The 16,538-nt window shown below is 34.4% G+C and overlaps 1 protein-coding gene across 30 annotated transcripts in view; it reads right to left on the reverse strand.

Annotated features, from left to right (window-relative positions):
• Rims1 (regulating synaptic membrane exocytosis 1) overlaps nucleotides 1–16,538 on the reverse strand; it is a 446,077-nt gene that overhangs the window by 178,542 nt on the left and 250,997 nt on the right. For 29 of the 30 annotated variants that reach the window (XM_076860046.2, XM_076860031.2, XM_076860029.2 and 26 more), the window contains exon 1: nucleotides 3,574–3,673. The exons of the other annotated variant lie outside the window; for it this stretch is intronic. In XM_076860046.2, coding sequence (XP_076716161.2) covers nucleotides 3,574–3,673 — 100 coding nt within the window. Of the gene's footprint in view, nucleotides 1–3,573; nucleotides 3,674–16,538 lie in introns of those variants that run through there. 30 annotated transcript variants of the gene reach the window in all.

Raw genomic sequence — 16,538 nt, forward strand, 5'->3', positions numbered from 1 at the left:
TTGATTTCTAAATCAAATGCAAAAGAGCCTGCAGTGTCCAACATTATACAATGGTGACACTAAACAAGGCCATAAGTACTGCTGTCATCAAAACAGATCTCTGCAGTGTACAGATTCTCATTGATTACAGCATTAATCTATAGCGCTCTGTGCTAAACTAAAGTGATTCTCAGTATAGCAAACACAAAAGTCCACCATCCCCAAGATTAACCATTTCTTAAAACAAGGCAGACACTGCTACCTTCCTGAAGGCTGAGAGACGAAATGCTCTGGTCCCTTAAAGCTAGCACAGGAGAAAAGACTCAGGCAGAAGCTCGGCACTCCTCCTGCTATTCCCCCCACCCATGGCAATTTACTACAATATCCATGGGCTAATATGACAAAGTTGAGCAGACCCTTGTTCACTTGTGAACCCCAGAAAACTCACCTCAAGTGATTTGGTCCCATTATCAATCACTGCAGTGTTTCTGCCAAGCCCTATGTAAGAGATGCTTTCCTCTGCAGTTTGCCTAACTGAGGAATCTCACTCAGCTCAATGGCATAACCGGCACTGGGAAGCATAGACCAGAAGTACACCAGTGATTATTGGGGACTTGGGCTATTCTTGTGGGCCAGCCTATTGCTAAAGGTGGCTCATGCCTAGGAGGCAAAAGAACAGCCTCAAATAGGTTTTGCCAGGGAGATAGGGGAGTGCCTCATATTTCTGATACTTTTAAAGATATGTGTCTTTGATGCTTATACATGCATAATTCATAAGACAATAGATTTTTCACCAAGAGGTAGGATAAGCATCCTGTCTCTAGGTCACCTTCATTTACTCTATCCACCTCTCCTGTATACAAAACAGTAGCAAGAGCTACAGCAAAATCAATTGATTTGAAATTTTATTTTGCCAAATACATTTTACAGTGGCAAATCATTCAGTTTCCAGAAACAGCAATGAACAATGATATACTTCTCTTACCTACTATGGATTATTTACTGAGTAGAAGTAGACTACTTTTAGTTTGTTTAGGAAAATGAACTAATCAAATGATAAGAAGTAAGAATTAGGAACATATTTCATTAATTTAAAATAAATGTACTATGTTTACTTAAATTATAAGTGCTTATCAAAAATAATTATCTGATAAGGAAAAAATTAATACAAAACCATGGATCATTGTGTAATCCCAAAAGCAAGTGCTAATATCGTCTCAAGCAAACAGACCAATTTAAACATTCTTCTCCATTTAGAATCTTTACTTTGTTTTTCTTTCCTCAAACTTCCAACTATGGTTTAACTAGCATCAGTCAAAAATTGACCAAACCCTTACTAGGAAAAGAGCAAAAGAAATATAAATCAAAGACTTATTATGTGTCAAATATTGTACTAAGTCTATTAATTTTATTAATTCATTTATTTATCATAGGCATATGGCAAAATTGACATTACATACTGCATGTGACAGATGAGGCTCAGCAAAGCTAATTAAGTAGCAGAGTGTATTTACTCACATGGTTTGTAAGTAGCAGAGATGGGAATTGAACTTGGCTTTATCTGATTCTAAAGCCCATGCATAAGCTTTGCACTACCCCATAGTAATTACTGTAATTATTTTTGTGGTTAACCCCAAAGTTGTGCCAGTTTTTGTTAATATGTTGTTGGTGGGGAAAACTGGTGGTTCAAGATGGGCCTACAACCATCTCCTTTTGTCCTCTGCATTTGGAGTCAGTGAGGATTTTCCAGAGTAGATAACGGAGGTGAGGTCCCATACTTGCCAAACTGGAGTTCCTTCCATAATGGTACTGTCATAGAAGACACACAAATGGCATAATCTAAAAGTAGGCCCACTGAACCAGTACATACAGAAGAGAATGAAAGGAGAGTCAAACTTTCCAAAACCTATTTATATTGCTCCCCTTGTTGAAACAACTACCACATAATTTTCTTTGACTGTGATTTGAGAATCCATGGATTTTTTTTATTATTTATATATGAGAGTGGGGTGCATTACAATTCTTATTACACATATAGAACACAATTTTTCATATCTCTGGTTGTATACAAAATATATTCACACCAACTCATGTCTTCATACATGTATTTTGGATAATAATGATCATCACATTCCACCATCATTTGTAACCCCATGCTCCCTCCCTTCTCCTCCAACTCCTCTGCCCTATCTAGAGTTCATCTATTCCTCCCATGTTCCTGCTCCCTATCCCACTATGAATCAGCTTCCTTATATCAAAGAAAAAATTCAGCATTTTTTTTTTTTTGGATGCAGGCTCACGGCAATTGAATTAAAACATGCCAAACACTGTATGTGGCTATTCTGCCTGAGCATTTAGAAACTTTCATATTTTTCCTCTCCTATTTTTTTCTTATTTATCACCTGGCATAGGCCAATTTTAAATTATGAAATCAGTTTGAATGCTATTAATCTAATGTTTATCCCCCATTCCATCTCATAAGTTTACACTAATTTGTTATAATTACCTTGAGTTCCCTAAAGTGTCTTGACATAAGGAAATGTATTAAATGATAACAAATTACCTTTCTAACAGAAGATTCCTAATAAGCCAAGCAAGGTCTCTGAAATGGTATTCACAGTTTTCAAAATAACATAATAAGAACAAAGAATAAATATTAGAATATGCTATTGTTAGTCTTATTCTAAAGAATTATTTCACTCATTGCTAGATACCATGTACTATAAGATCTCATGCAGTCACAAAATTTTGTCATTGAAGCCATCCATCATCAACATATGAGTAGGAGAAAATCTTCTATTTCCATTTTATCAGTTCAGAAACTTATATTAACAAAATTTATTATTTAAAATATTTCTAATTTAAAACAACTCTGTCCATGTTGGGCCCCACGTGTCCCTCTGGACTGTGTGCCCACAGTCACTTGGCTGTGACTCTACAGCCACTCCAAAACCAGCAGACTAATTTCCTATGGGAAAGAACACATAAAAACTCACAACAACTGCAATTTTGAGTTTGCTTCACATGTGCCATTTGACCTTGTGGCACTATAGTCTAGTTTGAGGCCTGTGTTTGTTAAGATTCAGTTCTTTCATGGGAATGCAGGATCCTTTACTTTAAAAAACTGACACAAACTTCCTAATTTTTAATTGATTTATATAAAAAAAAGACTCCAAGGTGTCATATGTTTTCCATTCGTTGTACTGGCATGAGATAGTCTGGTAAGGAATATACTGACTACCAAAAAAAAAAAAATACACATGCACAATTAAGAAACTTAATTTTGTTTTTTCTTAAAATTCTTTCTTGACTATTACATAATCATAAATATGATTAATCATTTTACAATCTTCAGGGCTGTATTGTAAACTCTATAATCTTATTGTGGAGAAACACTAAAGATAAAGCTGGAAACCTTAAACTCTGTTCTATTATTAAAATAAAACAAAATCACTCTACACTTGGTGAAAAGAATGGAAATAGTTAGAATGGAAGTACAGATATAATGGGAGTCTTAAGTATAGATTTGGATATAATTGTAAAGAAAAATGAAGCAGGATTACCATCCCCCCAAACTCATTAGCGGTTGCTTACCGGCACCTGCTCCATGGGCCTTGATTGTTCCCACTTCAGAATCAATAGAACTCACTTCTTTCCACCCTTCTGAAGAGACAGGTATCCCAGGTGCACACATTACAGCAACCTTGCAAAGAAATCCAGCTTGAGAATTTTCAGCTTTGCAGTTTAAACCACTCTCTGCTGCTCAAGATCTTATCTAAGAAGAGTGTAAAGTGCCTTCTCCATCACTCCGCTTATATCATTGAACAACAGAAGCAGCAGAAAATGGAAACTGAAAGAAAACATTGGTGTAAGCATAAGAAAGTCTCCTTGCATGACTGACTCAGGTCATTGCAGGCACTGTGCAGTTACCAGAAGGATTGCTTGGAGAAAACACCATACACAAGCCTCAGTGGGCCTGGTGGTGTGAAAACTGGTAGCATTTACTGAGGAGAAGCATATTGGCATCTCTGTTGGGTTTTAACCAGATCCACAGGATTCAGGAAATAAGCTCTGTGCCAGATGACACTATGCTCCTAGCCATTCCTTCTGTTTACTTATCTCCCAAATTACTCTAACTAGTGTCCTTTTTCCCGCTGTGAGCTTATTTGTGAAGAAGGCTAAATAAAGGATTTTTATGACAATGAAATGGCCTATCGCCCATAGGACAATTTCTGGAAACATAATTCTTCTGCTTTTGTTCAGTACTATTAAAGTTAATTAATTGGGTTCATTTCTTATTATTATATCTTTCATTTGTGAAGAAAACCACTGCTTTGATTCTTCCTGAAAAAATATGTGAAATTAGGCTGCCTTTGTACCTATCACATGTTCTTTATATAATGTTTTTTTCCTAATGCTTAATAACACTTTTAACAAATGTTCCCTCTTCCTATTGCAATATTTCCCTATCAGAGGCAAATGTTCTTTTACTATATTGGCCTGGGAGTTTTCCCTACTATATATGACATGGTGCAACATTTCCAGAATATGAAGATCTGAACCTTCAGATAAATGGTATGCATATTCTTACCCCATGAAAAAAGGAAATATATTTTGTCTTTTTCTCTACCATAACTGTAATCTTTTCAATAAAATAGGTACATGTGATTTAATTTAACTATGTTTCTCTGTAGGTAATTATAACCTTTTTGGATTTTAATACAGAGAATAGTATAGTAAAAATACTGCAATAACATTGCATTTGAATACATTTCATACTTCTTGAAGCATGTTCATGTGCTTCAAAACAAATGTGTGAGGAACCAAGAAGGAGAGCATTAACAAGAGAATCAACCACTTATAGAAAAAGACATGAAGTACATACCAGACTGTTTTATCTTCAATACAGAACTACTTAGTGATTAAGCATAGCCTTTTACTTCATCACATTTTATGTTTAAATTAAATTTTAATTCTAATATGAGAGCCTTAAAATACACATAGACCTATCACAGTCATATACTGTTAATATTTTCTTTCTTTCTTTTTTCTTTTCTATTTTTTTGTGGGGGTTGGATGGAAGAATAGTGCTAGGAATTGAACACAGGGTGACCTGCACACTGGGCAAGATCTCTACTACTGAGCCACATTCCCCAGCCCCCAAATCCTTATACTTTCAATGCTGAAATACTAATCACATATATTTTAAAAGTTCATTTTTAAACCTCCATAGTCCTAGTAATCACATATGCAAAGAATTCTGATTTCCAAATCACAAATTTCCTTCAAGTATATTTTGAACTAATTAACAATACTGCACTAATTTTCTAAATTCCATAAACCAACATATTAGGAAATCAGTGCTGAAGCACTCTACAATAAATGTATTTCTCAACTGTCCTCAAGTACTTTAAAAAGTGGAAAACATCTTTACTCATCTATAGCTGACTCATTCCTGTAATGTCTTCTTCTGATAACAAACATAACTTGTAAAGGGGAAAAATACTTTCATATAGGCATAAGAAAGAACATGCCTACATAATACACCATTGATGATGGAATGTAAATCCAGAATCTGATTATTTTATGGAGCTACAGAATGAAAATTGCTCAGATAGAAATAACATGCTGCTATTGTGTTGACTGAGTTTATCTGTTTGTGCACCTGGCTGTATTGTATTACTGTATTGACACTTACGAATTAACGGCAGGACAAATTCTAGCAGAAGACTGTAAAGATATTATCTTTTAGTCTGCACATGTGTAAACCACAGATATCTTTGTAATATCAAGATTATTAATTTTTAGAACCATAACCAGTGACAGAAAACAATATCTATGAAAGGTTAGGACACAAAAAGCAAATTCAGGGCCAAGGTAGGTATCTCCTCTGAAATATTTCATTGACTATACCCAATACACCCAGATTTTTTTTTCCACTGTTTTGCACTCCACTAGAGGTCTTTAAAAGAGAGTCCTACATTGAACATTATTCTGTTATTCTTTTTAAAAATGCACATATGCATTAGTAATTTCTTTCATCTAGTCAAAATTCTGAACATTGAATGTATTAAGCACTCAAGTAAAGAGAAGAAATATGTAGACTAGGTCTTTGATTGAAATTTTAAGTGCTATTTTTATTTCCATATTACAGATGAAGAAACTGAGGCTTTAGATGTGATAAGTGACAATCAGTAGCACAGCCAGAATTTGAATTCAACAAATCCAGTAATAACCTAAACTGACAATGCTTTAGATCACCACTTCCTTAAATTTGAAGAGAAAATTTTACCTCTCATACAGGACAGTGCTCATGGTGGTTTATGATTAAAGCAATGAATCTGCCCCGAGTAAAATACAGTATGTTGCTGACATATAGCCTTCAGGAAACTTCAGTGTAGTTAGCTCTGCCATACCTTGACCTCAAGAACTCCAGTTTATGAAGTTTTTAATGGATGGTTTAAGATGAAATGGCCCCTAAACAAATGTATTCACAACAGCTGCATATTTTATATTTTCCATAAAAACCATACTGCACATTACCATTAAAGATGTGGGAAATCCTGCCTTAACAACGTTATTAACCAGAATGAGCATTGGCAAACCTTATTTTAGCACAGAAGCCTACATTTCATAAGACTTATTAAACTTATTATTGCTTTACATAAATACTAGTTGGAGAAATGCTTGCATCATCAATATTATTTTTGGATTTGTTAATGTCCCAAGTAGCAAAGAAGAGAGGGAAATATTGGATCTCATTTAAGACTTAGAATTGATGCTCAGGACCACGCTGTTTCTTTGGGTAACTGCTGTAATAGGAGACACTGGTCCATGTCCTCCTCTGTCACTGAGCTATCTGTTATTCTGCTACCACAAAGCAGAAGCTCAGATATCTCCTTCCTGACTCACATGGATATGCTGCTGTATCAAGGTGTTCCATTTATTCAACTATACATAATCACACCAAGGCAACTGTCCTGAAAGATTGTAAGCTACAGTGAAACAAATATATTTTTTCAAAAAGCAAAGCTTAACTGACATATAACAGGCAGTTCTAATTGTATATCTCTAAGCCCAGGATAAATCAATATTCAAACTACAATTTTGGTTTTGAACAACCTACAATAAAAATTAATTAAAAAAAAATAAATAAATAAAATAAAATAAAATAAAAAAACAACAAAAAAAAGAAGTCCAACACAAAGGGAATATACTATATGATTCAGTTTATATCATATTTTTAAAAATCAAAGCTAATCTATGTGTTAGAAGTAAAGAGAGTATTACTTTTAGAGTGGGGAGTAGAATGACTGAAAAGGACTATGAGGCTACTGGTAATATCTTCTTTCTTGATATGGGTTCTGCTTGCACAGGTATGTGCACTTTCTGGAAATACCACACTTAAGATATGTGTTCTCATTGGGCACAATGGCACACACCTGTAATCTCAGCAGCTTGGGAGGCTGAGGCAGGGGGATTGCAGGCTCAAAGCCAGCCTTAGCAATTTAGGGAGGCCCTGAGCAATTTAGCAAGACCCCGTCTCAAAAATTTTTTTTAAAAAGGCTGGTTAAGAGCCACTGGGCTCAAACCCTGGTTCTAAAAAAATAAAAAATAAAAATAAAGGTTTTAGGTGGTGTAAAAAAAAAAAAAAAAAAAAAAAACTACAATTTTGTAGAATACCAATAGCATGATAGAAGGCAAGGTTATTCTGAAAAAGTGAGGTTGAATAAAATATTAGGACTTGGGTAACTACTTTATTTAGTTCAGTTTTTCCCAGGATTGAGGCTTCATTCATATTTGCAATTTCCTAAATCAGAAGTCTCCAACTTAATTTTATAGGACTTATAAGTTTCCAACAATGCTGCTTTGTATACTAGGAGCAACTCTGACTATAAAATATCTAGCTAGAAAAATTCTGAAAAGTAAAGAAAACTCAAAGTAATTGATATTATCAAGAAGCTCTGGATCCCAGATAACTCTGAAATTTGAATGAACTTATAAATATGTGAATTGTTTTCAAGTTGTACTAATTACACCATTTATAATATACATGAATATGAATAATTATGAGTTCTTCTTTGTTTCACAGTGTGTTAGAGGACAAGCATGTTTGAAAGAAATCTTCAAGAATTGTTCAGTACAATTTGCCTCAATTTATATTGTCTTCCAAGCTAAGAAGTCCTAGGGTTTCCAGACCCTGACCCAACCACATATGGAAATTGAAGTGAGAATAGCAAATACACCAAAATATCAGATACCAATAGAATATCTCCCAGGAAGTACCTTTTTAGGAACTAGTAGGAAAATATATCTTAGTAAAAAGGGAGATCAAGAAAAGAGAAAAGGCAAGTTGCTTGTGTATTTACTTTAAAACCTGACTCTCCTAACATGAAATGTGTCTTCAATTTAAGCTCTCAACTGATCCTAAACATTTCCTATAGGAGACCTGGCAAAATAGTATTTAAATTGAGTACTTTTCATGATGATGAGATACTTTAAGAATAGTTGGAAATTGACCATAATAGCCTAAAGCCAGGAACAAATGTAGCTATTACTGACTGTCTTATTCTCCAAAAGATAGAAACCATGTCAAAAGATAAACGAATCCAATAGACAAATCCCAAATATTGATCTCTGAGCACCATTTCTTAGCATTTGCTCATTTTTGTAACTTAACTAATTGATTCGAGGGTAATGGGAAAGGTTTTGACCTTAGATCTTGATAGGAAAGTTATTATAGAATGAAGTATCACTGACCAAAGACCAAATGGTAAGAATTTAAAAATATGAAGAAGAGTGTGGCTGTGGCCTTGTACATATAGTACATGCTCTGTCTTTTGGTGGCCAGTACTTAGGGGCCGTTGTTGATGAGTCATGTTTATAACCCCAGCTAAGCCAGAAGGGTGGAAGGAGGATCTCCCTGAATGGGTGAAGATTATAGTACAAACCCTACGAGGTCTTGACCTCCTGGTAACCCCTCTGATTTGGTGTGGATGTCTTCCCACAGTCCCTGGAGTACATATATGGTTGTGTTCAGAGAATGCATTGCTAGGTAGATGGGTGTACAAGAGGCTACAGCAGCCATGACTGAGGCAGGAGGCTCTGAGGACTGCTGGCACATAGAAACTTAAAAAGAATTTGTTAAAGTCAGACAGAAAGACCTGGAACTGCCGACAAATGAAGCAAAGCAAATATGGGATTTCTCAACCAGAATATCAAATGAGAAGTTACTGGAAAGCTTCCAGAAATTAAATATTGTAGGAAAAACCCTAAAAAGAAAAGAGCAAGAGTTAGAACAGCTGAAACCAGATTGCGAGAACTTCAAAACTTGCCCGGAAACCATGCAGGCCAATAGTACCAGAGATAAGAAGATCTCTCTTTGGCAGTAGCTGAAGAGAGCAAAAGCAGCAGCTCCTAAAGCAGGCATAATATTGAACAAAAATGGGAGTGGGTCCTGCATCCTCCTGTGGGTTGTCTCCAACAACAAGGAAAGTGTCTAAGTCATTCTGGGAAGAGACAAACCTTTTTTCAACATTACCAGTCAAATAATAGTTTTTCAAGTAAGTTTGTCAACATTACTAGTCAAATATTAGAGAGTTTTGTAAAGTTATTGCATAGGGATATCAAGGAACTTGACTCTGATGTAAATCCGTTCCCCCACCCCCTTTGGATGGAAAAGCAATAAATGTTGCCATAGCATGACAGTGAATTCTTCCTTAATTCAAGTCTGGTGCTCTTGAACACCATGTTGTAGTTTTGGAAAATTAGAAACCAGAACAAGGCACCAAATTCAGAGGGTTAATGTTGATGTCCCCTACAATGGGTCAGTTTTAAAGGTTTAAAATATATCAGCAAAAACCCAAGACTCATTCCTTTGTTTTGATGACTTTCGAAGTGATTCAGATACAGAGGTATAGCTTCATGTATTAACGGCCAAAAGTCTTCTCTAAGTCAGCCTCTGAATTCTGGAGCTCCCAACCCATATGACACATGCTGGTGATATCCAAGAACCACAATCCCGCCTGCAGATCTTGGCCCAGAAGCTCCTACAAGACCCTCATTCTCTGGAACATGATGTGAAGATGTACTGGGCCACCAAGGATTTAGTAGAAATGCCAAGAATCCCTTCCTCTCCCTAGGTCCTTTGCTTAGTTTTCCCAAAACATCACAGTATACCATGTATTAGAGATGGAAAAAATGTGACTTGTTAGAGATAAATGTGAGTTAAATTATATCCCACACCACTTCCTTTGAGAAATGACAGTACTTGTGGGTGGTTAGTTAATCTTGCCAAAGAGGAGGTCCAAAAAGAATCCATGCTTCATATGTATGTCACCTGGAAGATGGCTTTCTTAGAACAGCTTCTTTCTGTACATGACCCATAAAAATGGGAGATTTAATAACCATATACCTTACTGGTATGCATTTTCCTAAGATAGATTTCAGAATAAATCAGAAGAAAAAAATACAAAAGAGAAAATAAGGAATATATGTTATCTTACCATTCAGTATATTGGTATACAAAATTTTGATATACATCCTATCAGTTCTTTCTCTATGCAACTATATAAACATTCTTCAAAAACACCAGGTAGTAAAAACAAGCCATGCCTTGCTCCCAAATATCCCAATTATATTTTGTAAATAAATATAAGAATAAAAAACAGTACTTTTATGACTATGAAATTTTGCTTAATCAGCATCATTTCACCATTATCACATTGCTGCAAACTAAGCAGGCTTCCCAATTTTTATATTATGGATACTGTTTTATAATAAGAAATATTTTTTCATATAATCATGAAGTGTCTATTCTTCCATGGTACCCTTTGTGATATAATCACATTTTAGAAACCAAACACAAAGAAGTCAGTTAGAGGTGAGACTTCTAGCTATTAAATACATTTGAGAGTCGATTCAATTGCACTTCAAACAAATTCTTACTTGGTTTTAATTCCAAACATCAGATTTGCTGGAGTTTGAGCAATGCCCATCAGCTTCCTGATTCATTAAGAAATACAAGGTCTCTGATGCTTAATTTATCTCATGTCTTCCCAAAGGTCCTTAATCTGTAACCTGACTCATGGTTTCCCACAAGAATAGTTCTCTTTGTGGTCCATATACATAATGTAAAATTCCTAATTTTGGGGGTATCATACTAATTGAATTTTAATTTCTTTCCTTTCTAATCACTCAGCTACTAGTTGGTTATCCCTAAATTGTTTTGTTTTTCACCATTATTATTGATGTTACTTCTAATGGTTTCTTTCTTTCCTAAATCTAAGGACAATTCTCTTTCATTTCATGCTGTAGAATTTCCTACGGATAATAAAAATTTTTCACTTTCATTAAAATGTACACTAAGTTAATGTCTAGTGGTAGAAATATTATAACCCTTTCTTTATAATTCAAATAATTAATGTCTAAAGTTAATTCAAATAAAAAAGTAATTCTGAGAGTAGAAAATGGGCTGTGATTACACAAAAATCAAAGTAAATAATATCTTGTCACCCAATGAACAGGTATATTGGCTGAAGTATTTTTTTCAAATTCAGGCTTAAGGGATACACCAAGAACCAGAAGACAGAAAAACTGCTTTTCAAATGTAGCTCTCCTCAATAGCATTTTTGTATACATCTTATTTTTCTATGGATAATTAAACAAGCACATTGGAAAATATAAAACAAAATAAAATGTAGAAATATGCGTTTTCCATTAAGTATATAATCAATTTCCTTCAAGAAAATAAAAGCATACAAAAAATAAAAATTATACTAAACCAATATTAGATAGCTCAAGAGAACAATGGAGGAAAAAGTGAAATTTAAATCATGGCTACAGGTGAAGGGTTTTTATAAGACAAAATATAATAGAGATGGAAGAGTGTATAAGGTGAAAGAATAAATACTAATCAGAAAGAGAAGAATGCCAGAGAGGTTGGTCTTTGGAGACAGGTTGGAGCTGCACTGTGAAGACCAAAGCACTGCCATTAATGGATTTTGTTCAGTGTGAAATGACCCACTGTACACAGGTTCTACTGCCACCAACTGGAATGACAGTGTAAAGGCATGTATAATCCTCTCGACCCTGGAGAGTGATTTCCCAATTATTATCCCAATATAAAAGTTACTTTTAGTTTCTGTTCCAAATATTTGCAAGGTAGGTTTTTCTATTCTTTAATCCCTCCCTCATTTATAGATTCCAAAGCACCACAGGTTAATCCTGGGCAGAATTCACACTTAGTCTGTTAGAAAATGAATTCAAAGTACCTGGGTTGAAGTTCTAAAATACAGATGGATTCATATAACTCTTTATTTTACACCCAAACAGAAGTTGGGTCATTTTGGATCCTATTTCCATCCTAATGTGTCCGCAATAATATGCAACTTTTTAATGTGAAGCTCATTTTTATGATAAGGAAATAAAAATTCTCATGGAAGAATCAGCTCTTCATAATTATTACTTTCAGTTCTGAAATAAAGAAACTTGAGGCTTTAAGAGGTTCAGTAAGATGCTCAAAGTGTTTATAGTCTCTGAATATGCCTAAAGCTGTCCTGCACATCAAACCCTCTTCATAAAGTAACTACGGAATAAAATTCTTCATGGTATTGTATATCTCATAGATAAACAAAAGTTGAAATAAATACCGAATGCCAGTATTTGTCATGAATGTATACAAACACGTATAGTCCTTAGTCTCTTTCTCCCTATGAGTATTATCAGGCATTGAACTATATTCTCTTCCAAACTCACTTATCAAAATCTTCACCTCCATTATCTCAGAATGTAACTATATTTTAAAAGTAGTGATTAAATGAGCAGAAACCAACTCAGTCACAAGGGTCTAGGGACATGGATATAATCATCAGTATGAGGTACAAATCTGGGACCTTATCTCAGGAATCTGTAAGAAGCTATATTTCTAGGACTGGCCCCAGGCTGAAGACAGAACAAGTACCTGGACCAACTGACTAAAAACTATTTATCAGAGTGTTTATTTAGTGCTGGGCACCATGAATCCCAGGTTCTTCCAGCTGCAAAGTAAAGGGGCTTCAAGGCAGGGAAAAAAAGCAGATCTTAACATCCATAACATTTCATTCTGTTCAGTAGTGTGTGAAGAGATTATTGTTTGCTTCCAAAGTCTTTCCCAGGTCTGAAATTCCATTATTCTGTTAAATTGAACCAAAATTAAGAACAACCTTTTCATTCACTAGATAAAATGGGTCAAAAACACTGCAGTATGATTGTGCATTTTAAAAGGATACTAAAGAAAAACTTACTGAGATAAAATAGGTGACACTCAAATCTTCAATATCAAATCTTTTTCTAAATGACTTGGAAGCATAAATGTTTCCCCTTAAAATAACCTTTAGTTACACGTCTATAAATGTTCTACATTAAAATGGTAAGCATATATTACATGTAAAATCTGTATAATTATTTTTGAAAATGTAGCCCAGATGTTAATTTAGTTTTTTTTTCTTAATCAAGAGTAAGAATTTTTTTTTCAGATGCAACTAAATGACTAATATTTCTAGCTATGGACTAATTTGGAAGAAATATTATTGGGCATAATCATGTTAGATTTACAAATTCAGCATCTCTCCTTTTTTAGAACTTCTTTTTAGTCATAATTTTTAAATCAAGGATTTTTTTTTGGTCATTTATATATTAGGCAGAAAATGACAATGAAAATCTAGCCTTTCACCATAATTATTTCCAATAGTTTCTTAATGCATATTATTAGAAATTAGGAATCAGTAATTAGCTTCTTATCTCAGAGCACACACACATATACACACACTGTCAATTTATTCTCTCAATTTCTTCCCAAGATTTAAATTGCACAGATTTAAAGAGCTAATGTCCACTCCACACCTACTATAAGATAGTTCTCCATGTGTCTCTCTATAACATTTAAACAAAAGCATCAAACACCTGAAATCATGTGTCTCATTTGTAGGAATAATTAAATTCATCTTTCCCTCAGCAATGAAAGACAGTAGCCTCCTCATTTATGCCTGCCTATTCTATCCCTGTCATTTGTAATACCCAAGAAAATCAGGCCTCTGTCGGGCATTAGTGCTAAATGTCAACCTGTCCCACTGTCCAATTGCTGTTCTATAGTAATCTTTTCCATCTGCTTAGATTAGTAGGGCAAATTAAAGAAGAGATTAGGGAAAGCACTTAGTTGACGGATAAGAGGTGGAGGTAGTAGAATAAAAAAAAAAAAAATTTTATCAGCCTGTGTGGGAAAGTGGCCAAGGCAGAAGTGGACAAAAGAGATGAGGTGGGTTCTAATGAGAGAACTACTAAGGGGAGGCACTGTGTTCTACTCAACAGATTTACAAAGTCAGGTAAGAGCCCTGATGAATGATTAATGTATATATAAATAGAAATTAAAGATAGATTAATATAAAAAAAGAAGCTAATGCTGTTACATCTACATGTAGACCCACTGCTGTTTGGAGATTCCAACTGTTAAAATGTCAATTATATAATACCTCAGAAAACACAAAATTGGTTACTCGCAAATTAACATAAGGGGTATTAAACAGAATTTTGGTACTTTTATATTTTAATGGATACCAAATTAACTCACATATATGATTAAAAAAATAAAATGAGGCTTTACAATCATAAATGCCCATAGTAATTCATTTACTTTTACGTTCACTCTACCCACACTATCAATTCCACGTCTCAACATTTTTTAAAGTATTTATTTTATTTGTTTTCCAGTGAAAAACACTCAGATTTGTCTCTGTATGTTGTCTCTTTTATTTGGGATATTATCTGTTGGTTTCTAATTTTAAGGTATTATTTGTGGCTAAAAATCACTAAAGACAAAACATTAGCTCAGTTTATTTACATCATTTTGCCTTCAAAATCCAATGGTTTGTTTATTGTTTTGTTGTTTTAGTTTTTTAGGTGATGGAGATTGAACTCAGGGCCTCCTACATACTGAGTGAGCTCTATCTCCAGCCCTTTTTATCTTTATACAATCCTTTATTTACATATACTTCACAATATATTTCTTGCCTTAGAATTTTTTAATTTTTCAATATCTTAGATGAGGCTTACCAATACCAACACTTTCCCCCTCTCCAAAGCCCTTCAATTCCCACATCTATACATTTTATCTTCATTTTGTCATGGACACAATATTTGTATTCTATTGTGTTAACATGTGTTATGTATCCTGTGTAGAAGAGAGTTCATACTTACTCTTGAAAAACCAAAGATCAACTTTTATATACTTCCACTTTTTAATTGTTATTATACTACTATTACATGGAATACTTCAGAATCAAGTAAAACCAATGATACACAAAGATAAAGTTTCCTTTTTTACATATGCACTACAGTGTTCCTGTTCACTCAGAGGGAACTGTATCTAGGTTACTAGTTCAACTGGCTATTACCAGTTATTTGACACAATTTCATATTTTTGTTTGCTTTATATTTGGGCAATGATTTTCTGTAACATTTTAATTTTTCTCAATTTTAAATTAGTCATTTTTATTGTTAAAAGAAGACATAGCCTTCCCTTATCAAATCAATGATGTCATGTAACTCTTTAGTCATCGGACATTTCTTGGAACCTATAATTTTCGTCTCAATGAAGAGTTTCTGTGGGAGTCTCCTAGAAATGACCTCCAGTTTAAATGTGAGCAGACTGCTTTCTGCATACAAGGTCATCCAGGCATTCTTTGCACTGGATTCCTGGGTTAGTTCCACTATTTCTTGATTCTTATTTGTTTCAATTACTTGACTATTACAATTAGTTTTCTGAGTACATATATCCTTAAGTAATTTTCTCAGAAGGAAATTGAGAAGTAGGTTTTCTGAGAACTTGGAGGTGACTAATGGCTTTGATGTGTATAGAACTGTAATTTCAATGTTATTTGGCTCAGAACTTTCAAATCATTGATTAATTGCAGTCTAGAATTCACAGAGGATGACAAGAGCAAAGATAATTTAACTATTAATTTTTTCTATGAGCTGGCTTACTTGTTAATCTCCAAAGGTTTAGACTTTCCTCCTTATCCTTCCTCTCTTCAATGGTCTGGAGTTCTTATGTTTAACAATTATGACATTTGCATTTATTCTCTGAGCCTTCCAAGGGTTATAAAGACTTCCTCATGACTAATTTATTTTTATGTTTTCTTTAATTTTACTTTGTTATATATGACAACAGAATGCATTATGAGTCATACTATACACATAGAGCACAATTTTTCATATCTCTACTTGTACATGGAGTCACATGTCACATCCTACATGTCTTCATACATGCACTTATATGTACATGTAAAGATGACCATTGCATTCCACCGTCTTTCCTATGCCGCCTCTATTCCCACCCTCTCCTTTTCCACTTTGCCCTATCTAGAATTCATTTAATTCTCCCTTCTCCCTCCCCACCACCACCACAGCATATTATGGATCAGCATCCTTAAATCAGAGAAATCATTCAGCATTTGTTTTTTTGGGTTTGGCTACCATTATATTCTCCAGCTCCACCCGTTTACCTGCAAATACCATGATTTTAT

This window comes from Callospermophilus lateralis, chromosome 6 (genome assembly GCF_048772815.1).
Source record: "Callospermophilus lateralis isolate mCalLat2 chromosome 6, mCalLat2.hap1, whole genome shotgun sequence".
Classification (NCBI taxonomy): domain Eukaryota; kingdom Metazoa; phylum Chordata; class Mammalia; order Rodentia; family Sciuridae; genus Callospermophilus; species Callospermophilus lateralis.